General features: G+C 42.1%; 2 protein-coding genes across 2 annotated transcripts; one reads left to right on the top strand and one right to left on the bottom strand.

The window, feature by feature from the left end:
• Positions 1-5,231: 5,231 nt before the first annotated feature.
• On the bottom strand, positions 5,232-15,825 carry LOC311113128 (HAUS augmin-like complex subunit 6). The gene is made up of 16 exons (XM_084156281.1): positions 15,415-15,825; positions 15,112-15,207; positions 14,937-15,015; positions 14,701-14,833; positions 14,067-14,211; positions 13,558-13,620; positions 13,355-13,412; positions 13,067-13,240; positions 12,575-12,774; positions 12,223-12,352; positions 7,754-7,856; positions 7,572-7,650; positions 7,139-7,277; positions 6,668-6,766; positions 6,203-6,335; positions 5,232-6,098 (listed from the first exon to the last, which is right to left on the bottom strand). Exons 1-16 carry the CDS (start codon positions 15,540-15,542, stop codon positions 5,329-5,331), a joined length of 2,529 nt encoding a protein of 842 aa, XP_084012407.1. The 5' UTR covers positions 15,543-15,825; the 3' UTR covers positions 5,232-5,328.
• An 80-nt stretch (positions 15,826-15,905) lies between these two features.
• Positions 15,906-21,464, top strand: LOC311113129 (tripartite motif-containing protein 16-like). Its single transcript, XM_084156282.1, has 6 exons — positions 15,906-16,748; positions 19,065-19,160; positions 19,463-19,696; positions 19,937-20,096; positions 20,211-20,270; positions 20,369-21,464. Exons 1-6 carry the CDS (start codon positions 16,158-16,160, stop codon positions 20,896-20,898), a joined length of 1,671 nt encoding a protein of 556 aa, XP_084012408.1. The 5' UTR covers positions 15,906-16,157; the 3' UTR covers positions 20,899-21,464.
• Positions 21,465-22,092: the final 628 nt, after the last annotated feature.

Here is a 22,092-nt window from a genome sequence, read left to right on the forward strand (position 1 = left end):
GAGGGTACACTACAAGATGCAAACCACTGATAAGCCTGAAGAACAGAAAGGCAAGATTACAGTTTGCTAAAAAGCACATAAAAGAGCCCCAAGAGTTCTGGAAAAAAGTATTGTGGACAGATGAGACAAAGATTAACATGTACCAGAGTGATGGAAAGACAAAAGTGTGGAGAAAAAAAAGAAATGCCCATGATCCAAAGCATACCACCTCATCCATGAAACATGGTGGAGGGGGTGTTATGGCTTGGGCCTGTATGGCTGCCAGTGGAACAGGCTCACTTGTCTTCATCGATGATGTGACTGCAGACAGAAGTAGAACAATGAATTCTGAAGTCTACAGAAATATTTTATCTGCTCAGATAAAACCAAATGCCTCCAAACTCATTGGACGGCACTTAATCATGCAACAAGACAATGACCCTAAACATACTGCTAGAGCAACAAATGGGTTTTTGATGGCCAAAAAGTGGAAAATCCTTGACTGGCCGAGTCAATCACCAGATCTGAATCCAATTGAACATGCATTTTACATGCTGAAGAGGAGACTTAAGGCAATAAGTCCCCGAAACAAGCAGGAACTGAAGATGGCTGCAGTACAGGCCTGGCAGAGCATCACCAGGGAAGATACCCAGCGTCTGGTGATGGCGATGCATCGCAGACTTCAAGCAGTCATTGCATGCAAAGGATATGCGACCAAATATTAACAATGATTACTTTATTCTACATTATGTTAAACTGTCCAATGTTTTTTGATGCCCGAAAATGGGGGGGACTATGTACAAAAGCTTCTATAATTCGTAAACGGTTCATCCGATATGTATGAAAATACCCTCAAATTAAAGCTGACAGTCTGCACTTCACCCTCATTGTCATTGTATCCTTTCAAACTCAAAGTGCTAGAGTACAGAACCAAAATAACAAAAGAATGGTCACTGTCCAGTGAATTATGGAGCTCACTGTATATATATACACAGTACCAGTCAAAAGTTTGGACACACCTACTCATTCAAGGGTTTTCTTTATTTAAAAAAGAAAAACTATTTTCTACATTGTTGAATAATAGTGAAGACATCAAAACAATGAAATAACACATATGGAATCATGTAGTACCCCAAAAAGTGTTAAACAAATCAAAATATATTTTATATTTGAGATTCTTCAAAGTAGACACCCTTTGCCTTGATGACAGCTTTGCACACTCTTGGCATTCTCTCAACCAGCTTCACCTGGAATGCTTTTTCAACAGTCTTGAAGGAGTTCCCACATATGCTGAGCACTTGTTTGGCTGCTTTTCCTTCACTCTGTGGTCCAACTCATCCCAAAACTTCTCAATTGGGTTGAGGTCAGGTGATTGTGGAGGCCAGGTCATCTGATGCAGCACTCCATCAGTCTCCTTCTTGGTCAAATAGCCCTTATACAGCCTGGAGGTGTGTTGGGTCATTGTCCTGTTGAAAAACAAATGATAGTCCCACTAAGCCCAAACCAGATGGGATGGCGTATCACTGCAGAATGCTGTGGTAGCCATGCTGGTTAAGTGTGCCTTGAATTCTAAATAAATCACAGACAGTGTCACCAGCAAAGCACCCCCACACCATGACAACTCCATGCTTCACGGTGGGAAACACACATGCAGAGATCATCCGTTCACCTACTCTGCGTCTCACAAAGACACGGCGGTTGGAACCAAAAATCTCAAATTTGGACTCATCAGACCAAAGGACAGATTTCCATCGGTCTATTGTCCATTGCTCGTGTTTCTTGGCCCAAGCAAATCTCTTCTTCTTATTGGTGTCCTTTAGTAGTGGTTTCTTTGCAGCAATTCGACCATGAAGGCCTGATTCACGCAGTCTCCTCTGAACAGTTGATGTTGAGATGTGGGTGTTACTTGAACTCTGTGAAGCATTTATTCGGGCTGCAATATCTGAGGCTGGTAACTCTAATGAACTTATCCTCTGCAGCATAGGTAACTCTGGGTCTTCCTTTCCTGTGGCGGTCCTCATGAGAGCCAGTTTCATCACAGAGCTTGATGGTTTTTGCGACTGCACTTGTAGAAACTTTCAAAGTTGTTGAAATTTTCAGTATTGACTGACCTTCATGTCTTAAAGTAATGATGGAGTGTCATTTCTCTTTGCTTATTTGAGCTGTTCTTGCCATAATATGGACTTGGTCTTTTACCAAATAGGGCTATCTTCTGTATACCACCCCTACCTTGTCACAACACAACTGATTGGCTCAAACGCATTAAGGAAAGAGATTCCACAAATTAACTTTTAAGAAGGCACACATGTTAATTGAAATGCATTCCAGGTGACGACTACCTCATGAAGCTGGTTGAGAGAATGCCAAGAGTGTGTAAAGCAGTCATCAAGGCAAAGGGTGGCTACTTTGAAGAATCTCAAATACAAAATATATTTGGATTGTTTAACACTTTTTTGGTTACTACATGATTCCATGTGTGTTATTTCATAGTTGATGTCTTTACTATTATTCTACAATGTAGAAAATAGTAAAAATAAAGAAAAACCTTTGAATGAGTAGGTGTGTCCAAACTTTGAACTGGTACTGTATGTATGTACGTACATACACACACACTCAACACAAACGCAACAGTGGTCCTCTGTAGCTCAATTGGTAGAGCATGGCGCTTGTAATGCCAGGGTAGTGGGTTCGATCCCCGGGACCACCCATACGTAAAAATGTATGCACACATGACTAAGTCGCTTTGGATAAAAGCGTCTGCTAAATGGCATATTATTATTATTATTAACATGTAAAGTCCCATGTTTCATGAGCTTAAATACATTCGCAGAAATTTTCCACACAGACTAAAAACGTATCTCTCTCAAATGTTGTGCACAAATTTGTTTACATCCCTGTTAGTGAGCACTCAAAATGTAACACGTATTTTTGGGTGTCAGGGAAAATATACAGCGTAAAAAGTACATGATTTTCTTTAGGAATGTAGTGAAGTTTAAAAGTTGTCAAAAATATAAATAGTATAGTAAAGTCCAGATAGTTCTGTCCCCAGCACAAGGTGCACCTGTGTAATGATCATGCTGTTTAATCAGCTTCTTGATATGCCACATCTGTCAGGTGGCTGGATTATCTTGGCAAAGGAGAATCGCTCACTAACAGGGATGAAATACAAATTTGTGCACAACATTTGAGAGAAATAAGCTTTTTGTGCGTATGAAACATTTCTGGGATCTTTTATTCCAGCTCATGAAAACACTTAGCATGTTGCGTTTATATTTTTGTTCAGTATATATGATTGCTATAGTATTTTACAGGTTAATAGAAGTGCTACTGTATTTATTGAAATATTTTATCTACAAGCCACCAACAGTTTGGGTGTCTTCTATAGCCTAGGACTACTGCATTTATAAGCAATACTTTTTTTTTAAATCAAGTAGACATTTCATCAATTGAAAAGTCCAATGACCATCAGAAAATTGTATATTTTACATCTAACAAGAAAAAAAAAAAATAATACGTACTGAATTTGAATGATTACAGCCCGAATAACTTCATGCAAGTGTAAACAAGGTCTTTACAAGCCCAGGAAATGCACACATAAAAAAATTATGATAAACAGATTGACCATTTATTAACAATATTTTACAATTCATGTCAGTTTCGTAGGAAAATAGACCATGTTAGATTGGAACACAAGTATGGCACACATATGTACAAATATTTTAATTGCATGTGCAGTGAAGTTGGTTAGACTTAAATTGTGAAAAAGTGAGAAATTAGATGGTTCAGGTCGTCTATTTATATATATATATATATATATATATATATATATATATATATATATATATATATATATATATATATATATATATATACATATACACATATACACACGTTCAAAAGTTTGGGGTCACTTAGAAATGTCATTTTTCCCCCAAAAAGAAAATCTACCTTTTTGCCCATTCAAATAACATCAAATTGATCAGAAATACAGTGTAGACATTGTTCATGTTGAAAATGGCTATTGTAGCTGGAAACGGCAGATTTTTAATGGAATATCTACATAGGCGTCCAGAGGCTTATTATGAGCAACCATCAGTCCTGTGTTCCAATGGCACGTTGTGTTTGCTAATCCAAGTTTATCATTTTAAAAAGGCTAATTGATCATTAGAAAACCCTTTTGCAATTATGTTGCACAGCTGAAAACTGTTGTGCTGATTAAAGAAGCAATAAAACTGGCCTTCTTGAGACTAATTGAGTATCAGCAATTGTGGGTTCGATTACAGTCTCAAAATGTCTAGAAACAAATAACTTTCTTCTGAAACTCGTCAGTCTATTCTTGTTCTGAGAAATGAAGGCTATTCAATGCGAGAAATTGCCAAGAAACTGAAGATCTCGTACAACGTTATGTACTACTCCCCTCACAGAACAGCGCAAACTGTCTCTAATCAGAATAGAAAAGAGGAGTGGGAGGCCCCGGTGCACAACTGAGCAAGAGGACAAATACATTAGTGTCTAGTTTGAGAAACAGGCGCCTCACAGGTCCTCAACTGGCAGCTTCATGAAATAGTACCCACAAAACACCAGTCTCAACGTCAACGGTGAAGAGGCGACTCCGGGATGCTGACAACCTAGGCAGATTTCCAAAGAAAAAGCCATATCTCAGACTGCCCATCTTAATCTTTTCTTTTATTGGCCAGTCTGAGATATGGCTAATGTATTTGTCCTCTTGCTCAGTTGTGCACCAGGGCATCCCACTCCTCTTTCTATTCTGGTTAGAGCCAGTTTGCGCTGTTCTGTAAAGGGAGTAGTACACATCATTGTACGAGATCTTCAGTTTCTTGACAATTTCTCACATAGAATAGCCTTCATTTCTCAGAACAAGAATAGACTGACGAATTTCAGAAAAATGTCATTTTGAGCCTGTAATCGAACTCACAATTGCTGATGCTCCAGATACTCAACTAGTCTCAAGAAGGCCAGTTTTATTGCTTCTTTAATCAGCACAAGTTTTCAGCTGTGCTAACATAATTGCAAAAGGGTTTTCTAATGATCAATTAGCCTTTTAAAATGATAAACTTGGATTAGCAAACACAACGTGCCATTGGAACACAGGACTGATGGTTGCTGATAATGGGCCTCTGTACGCCTATGTATATATTCCATTAAAAATCTGCCGTTTCCAGCTACAATAGCCATTTACAACATTAACAATGTCTACACTGTATTTCTGATCAATTTGATGTTATTGTAATAAACAAAACATTTGCTTTTCTTTCAAAAACAAGGACATTTCAAAGTGACCCCAAACTTTTGAACAGTAGTTGTAGTTATATAAATCTTCTGGAGGCACTACAGGTCATCTATGGGGGAGAATGTTAACAGTTGCGAGAGGCTAAACTGCTCTTTTCTTGGTGGTGAAGGGCTCTCTAGACTGTCCAGATCCAGAGAAAAGACCTTGTCCGTTACTTCAACTGTGGCTGCAGTCTCCAGTGACGTTGCCATCAGCCAGTCTCTGGAATCCAGGCTCCTCTCGTCATGCTGTGGGGGAAAGGGCTCTTGCACACCCTGGTGTCGGTCCATGAAGGAGGCCTCTCTAAAGGCTTGCTGGATCTTGTCCAGACGCCTGTGTGCGACCAGTAGGGCTGGCTCAGTCTCTGTGGGAAGGAGGGAGGGGATGTGGGGGAGGAGCAGCTCTTCCTCCTCTGCGTTGGATGTGTCCCTGGAGTCACTGGAGCTCAGGAAGCTGCTGTCATTGGCAGGCAGCTCAGGGAGAGTCTCCTGATCTATACTGAACTGCTCTGGGAATGCCTCTTGGTCAATGCTGAACTGGACTACGTCGCTACTGCTCAGGCTATGGAGAGCCTCCATGTTGGAGGAGTCCCAGGGCAGGGTGGACATGAGCGATGCCTGCTGGGGGGCTGCAATACTGTAAACGTTGGTGGCAGTATCCAGGCTCTTGCTCAGGGAGTGCACGTCAGGGCTGAGGGAGGTCTCCTGTACCTCGCAGAGGGGCGTGAGGTGCCGGAGGATGCAGTCACCGTCAAAATTACCAGACAGACGGGCCTTCTGAGCCTCTCCTTCCTCCACCGCCCTTCGCCAGGAAGTCTTCACATCCAGAACTGATGAAAATAAAAAAAACATTACTCCTCTGCCCAACAAAAAGCAAAACTGGTGAAAGAGCATTCTGCCTTTCAAAGTACATCAAATAAAGTCCAATACGCACTCAAACTCTCTGGGGTCCGTGGAATCTGCTTCCTGGTGGAGAAAGGGTCTGTGCCAAGAGTGCTGAGTAAGTCTCCTAGCGCAAGTCCTCGTAAACTTCTGTTGCCAGGGCTGGTGGTCACAGCCTCTGCAAACTAACACACACTTACTAAGGCAATTGAAAATATGCTCCAGGCATGCCTGGCATGTTAAGCAGCATGGTATATAGACTACCTTCTTCTGTGACTCAAATCAGTCATGTCTATGAAGATAATTGTTGTCTGCTCCGTATCTGTCCGTTGCGATTTCACTCAACTCGCCCCGGTCATCAGAGAGCAGGTATGCTATAGGGAGGGCTAGTGACAGACAGAGCACAGCTCAGGACTGCCCAGGTATCTGCCTCCCAAGAACTACCAAAATAATGACTAGAAGGGTCAGCCCCCATTGTGCATTTTGGTTCGAGTGAGGAAATGTATGGAAAGTGTACCTGATTTGCCAAGTTGTCAAACTCAGAGTCCAGGATCTGAGCCTTTTTCTTCACTGCAGACACCTTTGGGGATGCACAAGGCGTCTTCCTTACACTGGCCTATAAGGAAAGATTTGGTCACAGGTGATTAAACATGAATTGGGGACATTTTGGTGTGCAGGAGTGACAAAGGCCAAAAGCCTTTAAAACCGAAAAGCAGTATTAAAATATTGAACCAGCTAAAACAAAACAAAAAAAGCCTTCCTACTGAGTTTGAACGACAGGAGGCTGGTGGCATCTTAATTGTGGAGAATGGGCTCATGGTAATAACTGGAGCGGAATCATATCAAATACATCAAACACATGGTTTCCAGGTGTTTGATGCCATTCCATTTGCTTCGTTCCGGCCATTATTATGAGCCATTCTCCCCTCAGCAGCCTCCACGGGTCTGAACTGAACAAGGAATAGGATGCTTGGTGCACATCACCTACCGGCAGGGGGCTTGGTGAGGGAGCTTTGACAGGGACAGCCAGAGGAGTTTCACAAAGTACACGGAGGGGAGTCATCAGTGGGGAAGAGATCACACTAGGAAGAAGAGATGCAACCCTCTCAACAGCTGGAGGGCAAAGGCTGTTCAAAAAGAGACATCTTATAAAGACCTCTGTGGATAAAATGAGGTTGATGGAGCTAAAAAAAAGTTGATAATTGGATAATTGTTGTCTGCTCCGTATCTGTCCGTTGCGATTTCACTCAACTCGCCCCGGTCATCAGAGAACAGGTATGCTATAGGGAGGGCTAGTGACAGACAGAGCACAGCTCAGGACTGCCCAGGTATCTGCCTCCCATCAAAAACACAATACAGAGGAATCAGACTAATAGTTGCCCATTAGCAACGAAAACAAGGCATGCTGAGTATTAATATACCGTTTGAGGGCAGAATCCATTTTGGTAACCGTCTCCATTGGAATGGAGTCAGTCTCCGCAAGCTTCTCCTCAGAAAATTCTAAGTTAAGAAGAACAAAAAACACAAGGTAACATTTGTTCAAATATGCAGTTAAACAATAAAGCAACTTGGAAGAGGAAATATTTTGTTTCCCTATACTCACTGGGCAGCTTCGCCGGATACTGGGAGAAAACGCTGGATTTAAAGCTGGCTTCTGTGGCCGGCTCAAAGGACAGAGGAGCCATGGGGCACAGAAAATCAAGGGCCTGAAGGGAGAGAGGGAGATTACTGAGGGGGCGCGGTTCTGTTGCATCGCGCAGTGTGTGTGTGACGTTTGGTGTGGCGTTCTTTTATGCTTTTAACATACAGTACCAGTCAAAAGTTGACATACCTACACATTCAAGGGTTTTTCTTTATCTTTACTATTTTCTACATTGTAGAATAATCCTGAAGACATCCAAACTATGAAATAACATACATGGAATCAAAAAAGTTTTAAACAAATCAAAATATTTTATATTTGAGATTCTTCGAAATAGCCACCCTTTGCCTTGATGACAGCTTTGCACACTCTTGGCATTCTCTCAACCAGCTTCACCTGGAATGCTTTTCCAACTGTCTTGAAGGAGTTCCCACATATGCTGAGCACTTGTTGGCTGCTTTTCCTTCACTCTGCGGTCCGACTCATCCCAAACCATCTCAATTGGGTTGATGTCAGGGGATTGTGGAGGCCAGGTCATCTGATGCAGCACTCCATCACTCTCCTTCTTGGTCAAATAGCCCTTACACAGCCTGGAGGCATGTTGGGTCATTGTCCTGTTGAAAAACAAATGATAGTCCCACTAAGCCCAAACCAGATGGGATGGCGTATCGCTGCAGAATGCTGTGGTAGCCATGCTGGTTAAGTGTGCCTTGAATTCTAAATAAATCACAGACCGTGTCACCAGCAAAGCACCCCCACACCATAACACCTTCATGCTTTACGTTGGGAACTACACATGCGGAGATAATCCGTTCACCCACACCGCATCTCACAAAGACACGGCGGTTGGAACCAAAAATCTCAAATTTGGACTCCAGACCAAAGGACACATTTCCACCGGTTTAATGTCCATTGCGCTCATGTTTCTTGGCCCAAGCAGATCTCCTCTTACTGGTGTCCTTTAGTAGTGGTTTCTTTGCAGCAATTCAACCATGAAGGCCTGATTCAAGCAGTCTCCTCTGAACAGTTGATGTTGAAATGTGTCTGTGACTAACTCTGTGGAGCATTTATTTGGGCTGCAATTTCTGAGACTGGTAACTCTAATGAACTTATCCTCTGCAGCAGAGGTAACTCTGGGTCTTCCATTCCTGAGGCGGTCCTCATGAGAGCCAGTTTCATCATAGCGCTTGATGGTTTTTGCGACTGCACTTGAAGAAACTTTCAAAGTGTCTTAAAGTAATGGACAGTCGTTTCTCTTTGCTTATTTGTACAATGTAAAAAATAGTAAAAATAAAGAAAAATCCTTGAATTAGTAGGTGTGTCCAAACTTTTGACTGGTAGTGTAAATGTTTTTAATTTGTACACTGTTTGTAAACCATCTGTCAACGATGGCTTTACAGAGGTGGGGTGTTGGACTGATCTTGTTGATCGTGTACAGACCCGCTACAGACAGACTACATTATGAAAATGCTGCTGGCAGCGGAATCCAATACAGCAGAGTTCCTACTACAATGCAACTCAAACACGAACGCGATGGATATCCCAATGGCCCATCTAATCCCCGATTGTCTGCGAGTAGATTACAAACCCTATTTGCAAACGTGGAAAACGCAGGGGAATCAGACAAAGACTTAAAAAATTTAAGAACAAACTTCCCTTACACACCACCTTGCTGATCAATGCCCAGTCACTGAGGGGGAAAGTGGATGAGCTGTCAGCGAATCTGCGCTTCCAACACGAATACCTGGAGGCCTGTTTGCTGGCGTTTACTAAGACTTGGCTGGATGACAGAGTCCCGGACAGGGAAGTGGAGCTGGCCGGCTTCACACTGGTCAGAGCAGACCGTGATCTGACCGTCACAGAGAAACATCACGGCAGGGACGTCTGCCTGCTTGTCAGGGAGCAGTGGTGTAAATCGATCCTGGTAAGAGAGAGACTCTGTACCCCTGACATTTAACTGCTTTCTGTGTCACTGCGACCCTTCTATCTGCCCCGTGAGTTCCCCCAATTGTTTGTTACCATTGTGTACATTCAACCAAAAGCTAATATCGCAAAGGCATCAGAAATTATTTATAATCGGTCACAGAAACTGGAATCCATCTCCCCGACGCACCCACATTTATTTTAGGGGATTTTAACAACTGTACTTTGCACAAGGTCCTGCGCACGTACCACCAGTATGTGAAATGTCACACTAGGAAAAACACGACTCTTTATTTGTGCTATAGGACAATACCAAATGCTTTCTGCCACCACCAGACCTCCCCCGGGGACATCCGACCACAATGTTGTCTACCTCCGGCCAACCTACTGTCGGCTCCCGGAGAGGGAGAAACCTACAATTAAAACTGTCCAGATCTGGAACGACAACAGTATCACTTGTCTCCAAGGGTGTTTTGACTGGACTATGTGGGAGGTATATGAGGACAGAAGCTCTGATCTTAAGGAACTCACAGATGTTGTTTCAGACTATGTCAACTTCTGTGTTGAGTCTGTTGTGCCTACTAAAACCTGTACAATCTTCCCTAACAAAATATAAAATCCCTACTTAATAGGAAGAAGGCAGTTTATGCTGAGGGTAAAAGACAGGCTTTAAGAGATGTACAGCATGAGATCAAAAGACAGATACTGGTGGACAAGGAGGCATAAAGCAAAGGGTGGAGAGGACCCTCTCCTCAGGAAACTCAAGGGTGGCCTGGCAAGGGATTAAATCCATGGCTAGTGCCCTCCCACACAGGCAGGGGAAAAACCAATGCTGACCTTGGGAGACATGAGGACCAGAACATGGCTAATGAACTGAATGTTTTCTTCTCAAGATTTGAATCGGATGACTTTGTGTCAGAGGTAAAACAAATGGAAGCATCATTACAAATGTTTGAGAGGGTTGCTTTTAAACAGGTTGATGTTTTGAAGTTGTTCAGGGGATGTAACGCACACAAAAGCCCAGACAAAATAAGTGGACATGTGTTAAAGCACTGTGATGAACAATTGGCTGGTGTTTTTAGACATTTTCCAATCCTTGCTCGACCAGCAACACGTGCCAGTATTGTGGAAAAACTCAATAATTATACCCATTCCTAAAGCATCTAATCCCTCTGTGCTGAATGACTACCGCCCTGTCACCTTGACATCCTTAGTAATGAAATGCTTTGAGAAAATTGTGAAAAGTCATCCTCAGCGCCACCCAGAAGTTCCTCGACCCGTTTCAGTTTCTATCAGCCCAGCAGAGGAGTTGATGAAGCCATTCTCCTCAAAATGGTCTATAGACATCTACAACTTTTTGTATTGTTTGTTGGTTTGGCAATGCCACTGTCAACCAGAGAAATATGCTGAGAAGGATTATCACCACAGCAAGTAAGGTACGTGGAGTCAAACAGACAGGCCTGGATGAGATCTTTAAGGTCAGAGCCCTCCGCAAAGCTCACAAAATCATTTTAGACCCAAGCCACCCCCCGTACCCGGACTTTGAACTACTCCCCTCTGGATGCAGGTATAGGGCACCCCTCGGCAGGAAAAACACAACTAGACAATCATTTGTGCAAGGTGTGACATCCCTCCTAAATAGCTCAGGCTATTGTTCCGATCGACCCAGTAAGGCCAGCAGGCCATTGTTCCTATCGACCCAGTAAGGCCAGCAGGCCATTGTTCCTATCGACCCAGTAAGGCCAGCAGGCCATTGTTCCTATCGACCCAGTAAGGCCAGCAGGCCATTGTTCCTATCGACCCAGTAAGGCCAGCAGGCCATTGTTCCTATCGACCCAGTAAGGCCAGCAGGCCATTGTTCCTATCGACCCAGTAAGGCCAGCAGGCTAGTCTCTTTTTATTGGTATGTAACTGTTATGAATGTTGTATTGTATTTAAATGCCACTTTAAATGTGTACATGACACTTCAACAACATTTCCCCATGGGGACAATAAAGTCAGTAAAGTTAAAGATTACAGCTGTCGTAGTTGAATAGCACTGGCCTAGGGGGTAGGGGCTACTGGTTATAATAATAATAATAATAATAATATGCCATTTAGCAGACGCTTTTATCCAAAGCGACTTACAGTCATGCGTGCATACATTTTTGTGTATGGGTGGTCCCGGGGATCGAACCCACTACCCTGGCGTTACAAGCGCCGTGCTCTACCAGCTGAGCTACAGAGGACCACATATCTGGACAGAGCGTCCATTTAATACATCCAGGTCACAAACCGGCGGCAGGTAGCTTAGTGGTTAAGAGCGTAACCGAAAGGTCGCAGGTTCTAATCCCCGAGCCGACTAGGTGAAAAATCTGTCGACGTGCCCTTGAGCAAGGCACTTAACCCTAATTGCTCCTGTAAGTCGCTCTGGATAAGAGCGTCTGCTAAATGACCAATTATTTTTATTATTATTATTATTATTATTATTATTATTATTATTATTATAAACCCTAAGAGGTACTTACAGGATCCTCGTTGAGAAACGAGGTCAGCGGCGTGCATTTCAGACAGTCTGCCCACTTCTGGTCCCACTCCATCTCCAACTTCCTGATGACGCTCTTTACCTCTGGAATTTCCTCCTTTGAAATCCTCTTCCTGGAATAAGAGCGAGACAGTGGGATGTAAGGAGCAACAAAGTTTAAAATAGCTTTATTACTACAGTTCAAGATGAGATTTAAATTGCTGCCGCCATGTCTTGTTTTCAAATAAATGAATGACATGCTGCTACGCAATTCAAACAGTTATACATACAAACTGGGTAGCAGGGGAAGACTATTTCCAACAAGCAGGCTTGCGATAGCACAGTTTGTAACCCACCTCATGAGTCGGAGGTCATCCAGGGCGCGGGCCATCTGCAGGTTTCTCTCCTGCAGGAGCAGGGGGTGGAGCTGAGCAATGGGGGTGTGTCCTGCTATCTTGGCCCTCTCCTCCCCCAGGAGGCCTAGGGCCTGGTGGAGCAGCTCCAGCATGCTGAGGAGGTTCAGCTGGCCTGCCTCGTACACACTGCCCACACCCGACTGACACACACACACACACACAGCTAAGTGATAAACACAGACTACAGCAGTACCCCCTTCAAGTTCCACTTATTTTATGAATTTCCAGCACTAGCATACCAGATTCAATTGGTCAACTAATCACTATTACTTAGTTTAATCAGTTGCGCTAGTTCTAGAACATATCAAACGTGGAACATCTGGGAGTACTCGAGGAGAGATTTGGGAAACATTGCACTGAAATATGGACTGGGTTCCAAATGCACCGTCACCCACTAACCTAAAAAGGCAATGCTATAATTGTGCTTCTCACCAGGTGGGATAACTGCTCTATCCGCTCCAGCAGAACGCGGGGGATTTTGAGGGCCAGGCCTGTCCCGTCCAGGGTGTACTGGACCACATCTCCCCTGACGACACACTCCACCACGCGCCGCTCCTCCTCCAGGGTGGACAGCACTCTGTCGATGGATGACCACAGGGAGCGCACCTGGGGTTTGTTCAGATGTGAAAGGGTCAGAACATTGCAGATAGAAATGTAATGAATGTCAGTTTCTAGTGATGTTTTACAAAGTAGACATCAGTTATGAAATTAAGGAAAAACCTTTTGAATCTTCTCAGCTTGAGGAGTTTCCTCCTTGTCAGCTTCTTTCTTGCGACACCTGTGCGGGGGAAATAAGAATTTAACCAGCTGCCATTGTTTATTGGTACTTTGAGCATAATGTTTTATGCCAAAAGTGAACTGAAAACAGATCAACTACAACCCAAACAATTATTTAAAAGGATAGATGGAATACTCATACATACTTGAGCAAATCATCATACTTTGCATCTTCAGCCCTCAAATCCCGCAAAGACTTCACTTGAGATCTACAAGAGGACGACACAGATGTAGAATGGCAAAACCAGGCACATTAGAAAATAACCAACAGGGCTGTGTTTACACAGGCAGCCCAATTCTCATCTTTTCACCTGATTGGTCAAAGTATAAATTAGTGAAAATAATTAGAATTAGCTGCTTGTGTAAACGCAGCCCAGTTGACTGACAAAAGCAGGACATTCAGAGCATACAAACTCTTAACCACTGTGACCACCTTGTTTTATAATGAGGCTTGATTGCCTGCTCATCATTTGCACCTGTGCTAATTAGTCAGACTCACATGATACCTAGCCAATGAAAGGACAGATTTTTTTTTTATCCAACTGAAATTGTCACAAAAATGGGACACTTTTCTAGGCATTGTAAATATAAGGAAAATAACTGTATCTGAAACATATCCAATGCTTGTGGCTTGTGCAGTTGCCATGTGACTTACTGGGTCTGCCTCTGGTACTCCTGCAGCATCCGGTCCTGCTCCACAGCTCCCCTCAGGAATCTGGTTTTGACCAGCTGAAACCGCTTCAGCGCCATTTGCACAGAAGAGGCAGGGGCTGCCGCCGCCTCTGGGACCCACGTGCCATCTAATAACACACATTGTAAAACAACTAGACAGACGCTTGCAATTCACAGGCAGAAGAAAATCAATGGAGTACGCCTTTAAGTCCAAACATTAGTTATACATAGGCCTTCCCAAAGATGATCTATTATATTGACAAGATAGTAGAGTGACTGCTCTAACAATGGAAATACATGTCCCTAAAGATGGAAGGCAGGCGAGATCAGGTGGGAGCATTCTAGCCAATGAGAGGGCAGATATGCGTGTGAACAACAGGCACAACTCCGATAGTATTTTTTTCCAAAGTTGCTGAAATACCACATGCATCCTTATCAGTGCATTCGTAGAAACCTCATCATTACAAAACTTATATTTGATAAAATAAGCCTCACGTAGCAAATTCGACACTCATTGACCTCCATACAAAAATTATTTATTATTTACTTATTTTCGTGGACATATTTTGGGCGGAGTCAACCCTCTCACGTCGCCTCTTCCTCTCTGGCCTTCCTACCTGTAGAAAATGTCTTCATCTCCTGCAACTCAACATAATTGGCTAGATGGAGCATCAGGTTGACGAACTTGGGACCACCAGGCGAGAGGAACAGTGACGCCACCACTTTGGGAACTGTGCTGCCCTGCTCATCCTGAAAGCACAGATCATGTTCAAATGCTTTAGACCTGTTTAACAGCCATGCTACAACAAGTATGTCAAATCCTGTACACCTGAAAGACATGCCAAATCCTTACCATTAGATCTCGCAGCCAAGCACAGGTCACCTTACGGAATTCAGCATCTGCTTTATGGTCCAACACTGGCCAGCAATGCCTACATACAAGACCCAGCATATTAATGTACATAATTGCAGAAAATTACAAAAGTGTGAAGAAAAACAACAAGCCGGGAATGGGACCGTCACCATACCTGTATGCATCGTGGAAGCGTGTGGGGTTGAGTTTCTTTAACAGGAAATGGGTAACTATGTAGAAAGCATCCTTGTTTGGTTTGTCAAACATATTGCTGTTGGTGAGAGAAAGAAACTGGTGTCAAAACAGGCTTTTGACTGACCTGAGAGAATAGTCCGTCTGTCTCTGCCTATTAGTTTATTTTAATTGTCATGCCATCGCCAGTTTGTCTCACTGGATTGAAACAGGGTTACACGACTGATGTTGATACTGTTAACTTTAACTGTTAACGTTAGCTGTTACCACAACAATCAACACTTACGGTCCAAGAATGATGTGTTTGACATTGGCTTTGCTGGCCCCTGATGATGCTGCGACTTCAGGTTGAAATCCAAGACCCAAAAGAGACCACCACAGATATTTGCCATTCGTTCTCTGAATGTTCGACATTCTTCCAGCGAGCTGCAAACTTCTAGATCGCAAAACTAGCTGCTAGTTAGCAGAACACTGATAACGTTACAGATACGAGGTAAGCTAACGCGTTGGCTAGCTAGCTAACGTTAGCTAGCTGGGCAGAAACAGAAAGCGAACATAGCTAGATAGTTAGTAACTATCCTTACCGTCGTCGAAATTCAACAAATGATACAAATATAGTTAACGACATAAAAAATAATAATCATGAACACAATAAATATGTAGTTCTCGACATTACTCAGGACAACTTTTAAGAACGTCTTCCCCAAACCGCCAAATATTTCAAGAAGTAGAATAATTAGATCAGCCGGATGTTGGTGTGCATACTTCCTGTGTCGCGCATAATGATGTCCCCCTGTCGATCCCCGAATCGATCTCTCGCTGCTAGTCGGTTATCAACAATTACATTTGAATTGTGATATCTTATATTGAAATCACGACTGGTAAAAATGAAATTATTTAATTACAATTAGACTAGTTCAACTGCGGGACTGGGAGATATGTTATACGTCTACCTAGATTCATTCATTTCTGCCGGGGTGTGTCTTTGTCTTCATATACAGCTATTGGTATTTGTGAGTGATAACTAAAATGGCTGAGCAGGGAGTTCTCCTGGACCAGGACCAGTTCTGCTGCTCTATCTGTCTGGATTTACTGAAGGAGCCGGTCACTATCAACTGTGGACACAGTTACTGTAGCAATTGTATTGAGGACTGCTGGGATAAGGATGATCCAAAGGGGGTCTACAACTGTCCCCAGTGCAGACAGACTTTCTCTCCTCGGCCTGCTCTGATGAAGAATAGCCTGCTAGCCATGGTGGTTGGGAACATGAAGAAGACAGGACTCCAGCCTACTCCTCCTGCTATGTGCTTTGCTGGACCTGGAGATGTGGAATGTGATTTCTGCAATGGGAGAAGGCATAAAGCTCTCAAGTCATGTCTGGTGTGTCTAGCCTCTTACTGCGAGACTCATCTCCAGCCTCATTATAATATAGCTCCATTGATGAAGCACAAGCTGATCAAAGCCACCACACAATTGCAGGACAATATCTGCTCTCATCATGACAAACTGCTGGAGATTTTCTGCCGGACCGATCAGCAGTGTATCTGTTATCTGTGTACCATGGATGAACACAAAGGCCATGATACAGTCTCAATCACAGCTGAAAAGACGGAGAAACAGGTGAGAATCAGAGCTAATCTTACAGTTATTGTTATCCAAACAACACAGCAAAAGCATTATATTGAGATAGGCATATGAGACAGATTTCCATTGTCACATCACATCAATACAATGTAGCTCATTAAAGTAAAGACCCCTCTTCATAAAGGTGGAAACTCTTTAGACCCAAATAACTATAGACCTATAGTAATCTGTTCAATAGCAAAAATCGGTGAGAAATTATTACATTCCCAAATATATCAGATATACCTAGATAAATAAAATGTTACCCTTTCAATCTGGCTTTAGACCCAACCATTCTACTACTACTACTACTGTATTACTGAAACTTACTATGATATATACATTCTTCATCTGACCAAGGCAAACTAAATGGTGGCATCTTTATTTGATTTAGTTTATCATTCATTCTATCTTACTAGGAAAACTTAAAAACATTGGTTTCACTAACAGATCACTAAACTGGTTCCATGCCTATCTTAGCAATAGAAAACAATGTGTTTTCATAGAACACAAATCAGAACTCCTTTCACTCAGTAGAGGAGTACCTCAAGGCTTAGTATTGGCCCCCTTCTTTGCTCTATATTCATAAATGAATTGCCTCTAATTTGTCAGAATTCACGTTCACTTATACGCTAATGATACAGTCCTCTATACCAGGGGTATTCAACCTGGGATCCTAGGTACTGCAGGGTGTCAGCGAAAATATATATTTAAAAAAAGTGGGCGGAAAATATTTTCTCAACTCCTAATATTGAGCAAATTACACTCATTGGAGTCAATTACACTCTTTGGAGTATCTGACATAGGCTTTGAAAAAGCAACCGCGAATAGGCTACCAGTGTGGCAGGTGCTGCTGGTAAACTTTCTTGACTTGGCCATACATTTTTGCCAACACGTCTAAGCAAAAATGTGTTTGGAGTTACCTTTCTAGCTAATAGGCTATGTTAGAGTTTACACTTCCTCTTCCAATTATAATGCGGGAAGGTGAAAATAATGAACAACGTTCTACCAAATCTATTCATTTTAAAATGATGAATACTTCTCCTTGCCATTATCATTCACCTGATGATAAGACAAGACGTGGAAAAAACCATTTTTTTGCTAACATAAACCTGGGTCGCCGGTTTGCCTGGGAGGGGGGTTCCTCTGCAAGAAAAGGTTGAAGAGTCCTGCTCTATTCATCAGGTTCAAATATTTTGCAGATACAAGCAACTCTCGAAGATGATTTTAACACGTTACAAAAATGGTTTCTAGCTGATAATTTGGTTTTAAATCAAACAAAGTCCTATATCATGCTGTTTGGTACATGGCAAATAATAAAAGCCACAGCTGGCAATTTCAAAATTGATGCACATAATTGCACAATGCTTCAAAGTGTTGATTGTTTGAAATATCTGGGTTTGAGGATTGATTCTGAATTATCTTTTCGAAAGCATATTGTTTATATTAGAAAAACAATTAACTACAAGCTTGGTTTTCTATACAGATCTTAGAATTGTTTTACTGTATCCATTAGAAAGACCTTAGTAACCCAACTGCTGCTTCCTATCCTAGACTATGGTGACATCATCTACCAAAACACAACCAAGACCTTACTTTGCGAATTAGATGTAATTTCTAACAATATTTGCTAATTTATTCTTGGATGACACTATAAGACACATCATTGCACAATGTATGAATCACTAAATTGACTGTCACTCCCAACTAGAAGACAACTGCATTGGTACCAATTTATTTGTAAATGTATCAACTTAGATTTCCCTGTATATATTAAGGAACATCTAACTTTACAAGACACTATACAAGACTCAGCAGCAATTACAAATTCCAAGGGTACATCATGAGGTTGGAGTAAGATCTTTTCGATATAAAGTCCCAACTGACTGGAATAATTGACTGTACCTATAGAAATCAGGGCATTAAAATCACACAGTGAATTTAAGAAAGCCATTTTTATAAAATGTCAAGAACAAACTGTTTGTGTTTTTAACTATTAGAAACATCACCATGTGGAGATATTAGTAAATGTGTATGTATATATTATACTTAGTTTCATTAGTTGTATAGTAGTTGTAGCAGTAGTTTTTATTAGTTGTAGGCCTATTAGTAGTTGTTGAACTACATTTTTATTTTTATGCTGTTAATGTACGTTTTTAATTATTATCATTATTATTAGACATTATTATTCTTGTTTCTAAGTATTTTTTGTTTAATTTTTTTCATTTGGACACTCTTGAAAATGAGATGGTGCATCTCAAGAGATTTCATCCTGCAAAATGTCAAATAAATCAAGTATGTTTTTGTCCACAGAAGCAGATAGGGCTGAGTCAGCAAAAGGTCAAGCAGAAAGTCCAGGAGAGGGAGAAGGAGTTGAAGGAACTGCAACAGGCTGTGGAGTCGCTCAGTGTGAGTATTGATCTGAGTAGATTAACCATGTTGTTTTTGTTGCAATAGAGTTGCACAGATTATCAGATCCCACACTGCCTGGAGAAGTGTTTGATATCTCAGGAACCACATTGGTATGATATAGCAATATTCTAAGATGCACAGTATAATTGCAACAAAGAAAACCTGGAACACGACCCATTTCACTGTTTTTTCCCAGTCAGCCAGTTAGAGGCCACTCCAATCCCACTGGGCTCTAAGTTAGAGAGATAATATACTTTTTAATATGAACCCTTCTCTTGTCTTTGTCTGTCTTATAACAGCACTCTGCACAGGCAGCAGTGGAGGAAAGTGAGAGGATCTTCACAGAATTTATTGACTCCATTGAGAGAAGGCGCTCTGAGGTGAAGGAGCTGATTGTAGCCCAGGAGAATACAGCTGTGAGTCAAGCTGAAGGCCTCATGGAGTGTTTGGAGCAGGAGATCGCTGAGCTGAAGATGAAAGGGGTTGAGCTGGAGAAGCTCGCACACACAGAGGATCACATCCATTTCCTGGAGGTAGCTACACTGAGGGACTATCCTTCTGTTATTGCAAAGGGAACTCGTTATTCTGGGGTGGGTTTCCCAAAGCCTTTGTAGCTAGCTAAAGTAGTATGTTATTTCTCAAGCTAGCCAACTTAAACTCATGCCTCTCGTAGAAAAGCAAAGTGCTTCATTTGAGGAATTTATTAGTTCACGCATAGAAGATTGACTGTTTAATCATTTTCTCGTGGCTATGCGCTCTTTCTCCCTCTGCAGAGTTATCAGTCTCTCGCCAGTCCTAGTGTATTTTCAGATTTACCCACCATCGCTGTCCGTCCTCTTCTGTACTTTGAGGATGTGAGTGAGGCTGTGTCTAACCTGAGAGAGAAACTAGAGGGCATCTTGAAGAGAGAATGGTGCAGAATTTCCACCAGAGGTAGGTTAGAAATGAGAGTTTAATCTGCATACTTTGATGGGATTTCAGTTTGTCTTCACTTCATTTGTATGGTCTAATCGTTAGTCTTTTACTGTTCGTGAATGTGTGTTTCAGTGAATCTAGTGGATGTTCTACACCTTCCCGAGCCCAAGACCAGAGCTGAATTCTTACAATGTGAGTCCCTTTATCCTGAATTTGCTAACAGTCATATCTCCAATGATACTCACCCACACTCATTTCATATTTGTATTTCTTAATTTCTCTTCCCTCAGATTCCTGTCGGCTCACCCTGGACCCACACACATTATACAGACAACTCTTTCTGTCTGAGCTGAACAGAAAGGTGAAACTGAAGCGCAAAGGCTACTCCTACCCCAGCCGTCCAGACAGATTCACTCAGTTGTGTCAGGTGCTGTGCAGGGAAGGTCTGTCTGGGCGCTGTTACTGGGAGGTGGAGTGGAGTGGGTGGAAGATTTATGCAGGCGTCTCATATAAAGACATCAGCCGATCAGGGCCTGCGGACGATTGTCAATTCGGACACAATGACAAGTCCTGGAGTTTAGAATGCTGTAGTAATGGTTACTTTTTCCGACATAATAATGTCAAGACTGAAGTGGCACGCCCTCAGTCCTCCAGGGTAGGAGTCTATCTGGATCACCAGGCGGGCACTCTGTCCTTCTACAGTGTCTCAGACAAAATGACCCTCCTGCACAGAGTCCAGACAAAATTCACTCAGCCCCTCTATCCTGGGTTTTGGCTTCATTGTTTTAAGACCACTGCTGAGCTATGTGAGCTAGAGTAGAGGCCCCTGTCAGCATGATGCTTTACCATGCCCTACTACTCCGAATTGTTTATCAGAGATAAACATTTCCTTCTATGAATCTCAGAGGATTGACTTTCACAGATTGAGCTCTCTAGTCTAGATAGAATTTGAGGTTATTTTCCCCCAAATCTTAGGAATAAAGTTCATCTAATGTAATTTTCTCGCTAGCCAGACAATCCATATCTCTGTTGAGATTTTACCTCTGAAGGCAGCATGTAGTAGGGCAGGAAATACATTGTTTCCAGAATGATCTCTCAACTTGTCCTGGCTGTGTGTTACGTGTTCTATGCCAGAGACGTTGGCAATTTTTATGTAGGCTACTGTGTACACATGAATGTTTTTTTCCTGCATATTGTATTTCTGTTTGTCCTAGAACTCTCAAATACATCATGTTACAGGTCCCCTGCAGGTCCATATTGTATCAATTGTTTTTCAATCAACTGACGTAAGTAGTTTACTGAACCTGTATTTATAGTGTTCACTCAATATTGACAATGCTGAACCAAATGCAAACTGATAAATAAACAGCTTATTTGTTGAACTTCTGATTTAGTGAACTACTTCTTTAATATTCAGAACCTTCTAATGCTCAAGTGATGATCAGAGTGTAATATCCCATCCAGGGCTCCATCTCAAGCAGCATGAACACTCTGTTTGGAATTACATTTAACCAAATGAGATGAAAAAAAATACAATGGAAATGAATTGAATCTAACAGTATATATTGAATGAATTAAGTATTGTTACATGTTGTAACAATTATTACATTTTAGATGAACGTTTGAAGGTGTTGCGAATGTCTTTGTTGATTGCCGAGAAAATCCTGAAAACGATGGAGGCCTTTTGTTTCTTCTCCTCGGGTTGAGAAGTGGAGGGACGACTCTCCTGAAGTGGAGCCGTGACAGCCTTTGGCACTATGCAGGGTGCTAGAGACTGGAGGGAAAGTAGTCAGGTACTTGGTCAGGTTTTGTGGTCATCAAAAAAATTTTCTTACATGAACATGTTGCTAATGTGGTGGCACTGGAAAAGTATAAAAGTTATTGATTAGAAATAACATTATTGATTAGCAGATAGACTTAAGTATGCAATGCTCCTCCCAATGGGGAACCTTAATCTGGTCCTGTGCTTCCTCTTGAGGGCTTGTCCTCCTTTTTGTTGTTCCACTTGAAGCGG

This window comes from Coregonus lavaretus (assembly GCF_964263955.1).
Source record: "Coregonus lavaretus genome assembly, chromosome: 39".
Lineage (NCBI taxonomy): Eukaryota > Metazoa > Chordata > Actinopteri > Salmoniformes > Salmonidae > Coregonus > Coregonus lavaretus.

What these genes read in the sequence shown, in the direction of transcription:
- LOC311113128 (XM_084156281.1), bottom strand. Translation starts at nt 15,542, where the DNA reads ATGTCGAACATTCAGAGAACGAATGGCAAATATCTGTGGTGGTCTCTT. An exon ending in AAACACATCATTCTTGGACC is followed by an intron (nt 15,208 to 15,414) that starts GTAAGTGTTGAT and finishes TCTCACCAACAG; the next exon opens with CAATATGTTTGACAAACCAA. An exon ending in GAGTACCAGAGGCAGACCCA is followed by an intron (nt 13,621 to 14,066) that starts GTAAGTCACATG and finishes GTCCTCTTGTAG; the next exon opens with ATCTCAAGTGAAGTCTTTGC.
- LOC311113129 (XM_084156282.1), top strand. Translation starts at nt 16,158, where the DNA reads ATGGCTGAGCAGGGAGTTCTCCTGGACCAGGACCAGTTCTGCTGCTCT. An exon ending in GTGCAGAATTTCCACCAGAG is followed by an intron (nt 20,097 to 20,210) that starts GTAGGTTAGAAA and finishes TGTGTGTTTCAG; the next exon opens with TGAATCTAGTGGATGTTCTA. An exon ending in CAGAGCTGAATTCTTACAAT is followed by an intron (nt 20,271 to 20,368) that starts GTGAGTCCCTTT and finishes CTCTTCCCTCAG; the next exon opens with ATTCCTGTCGGCTCACCCTG.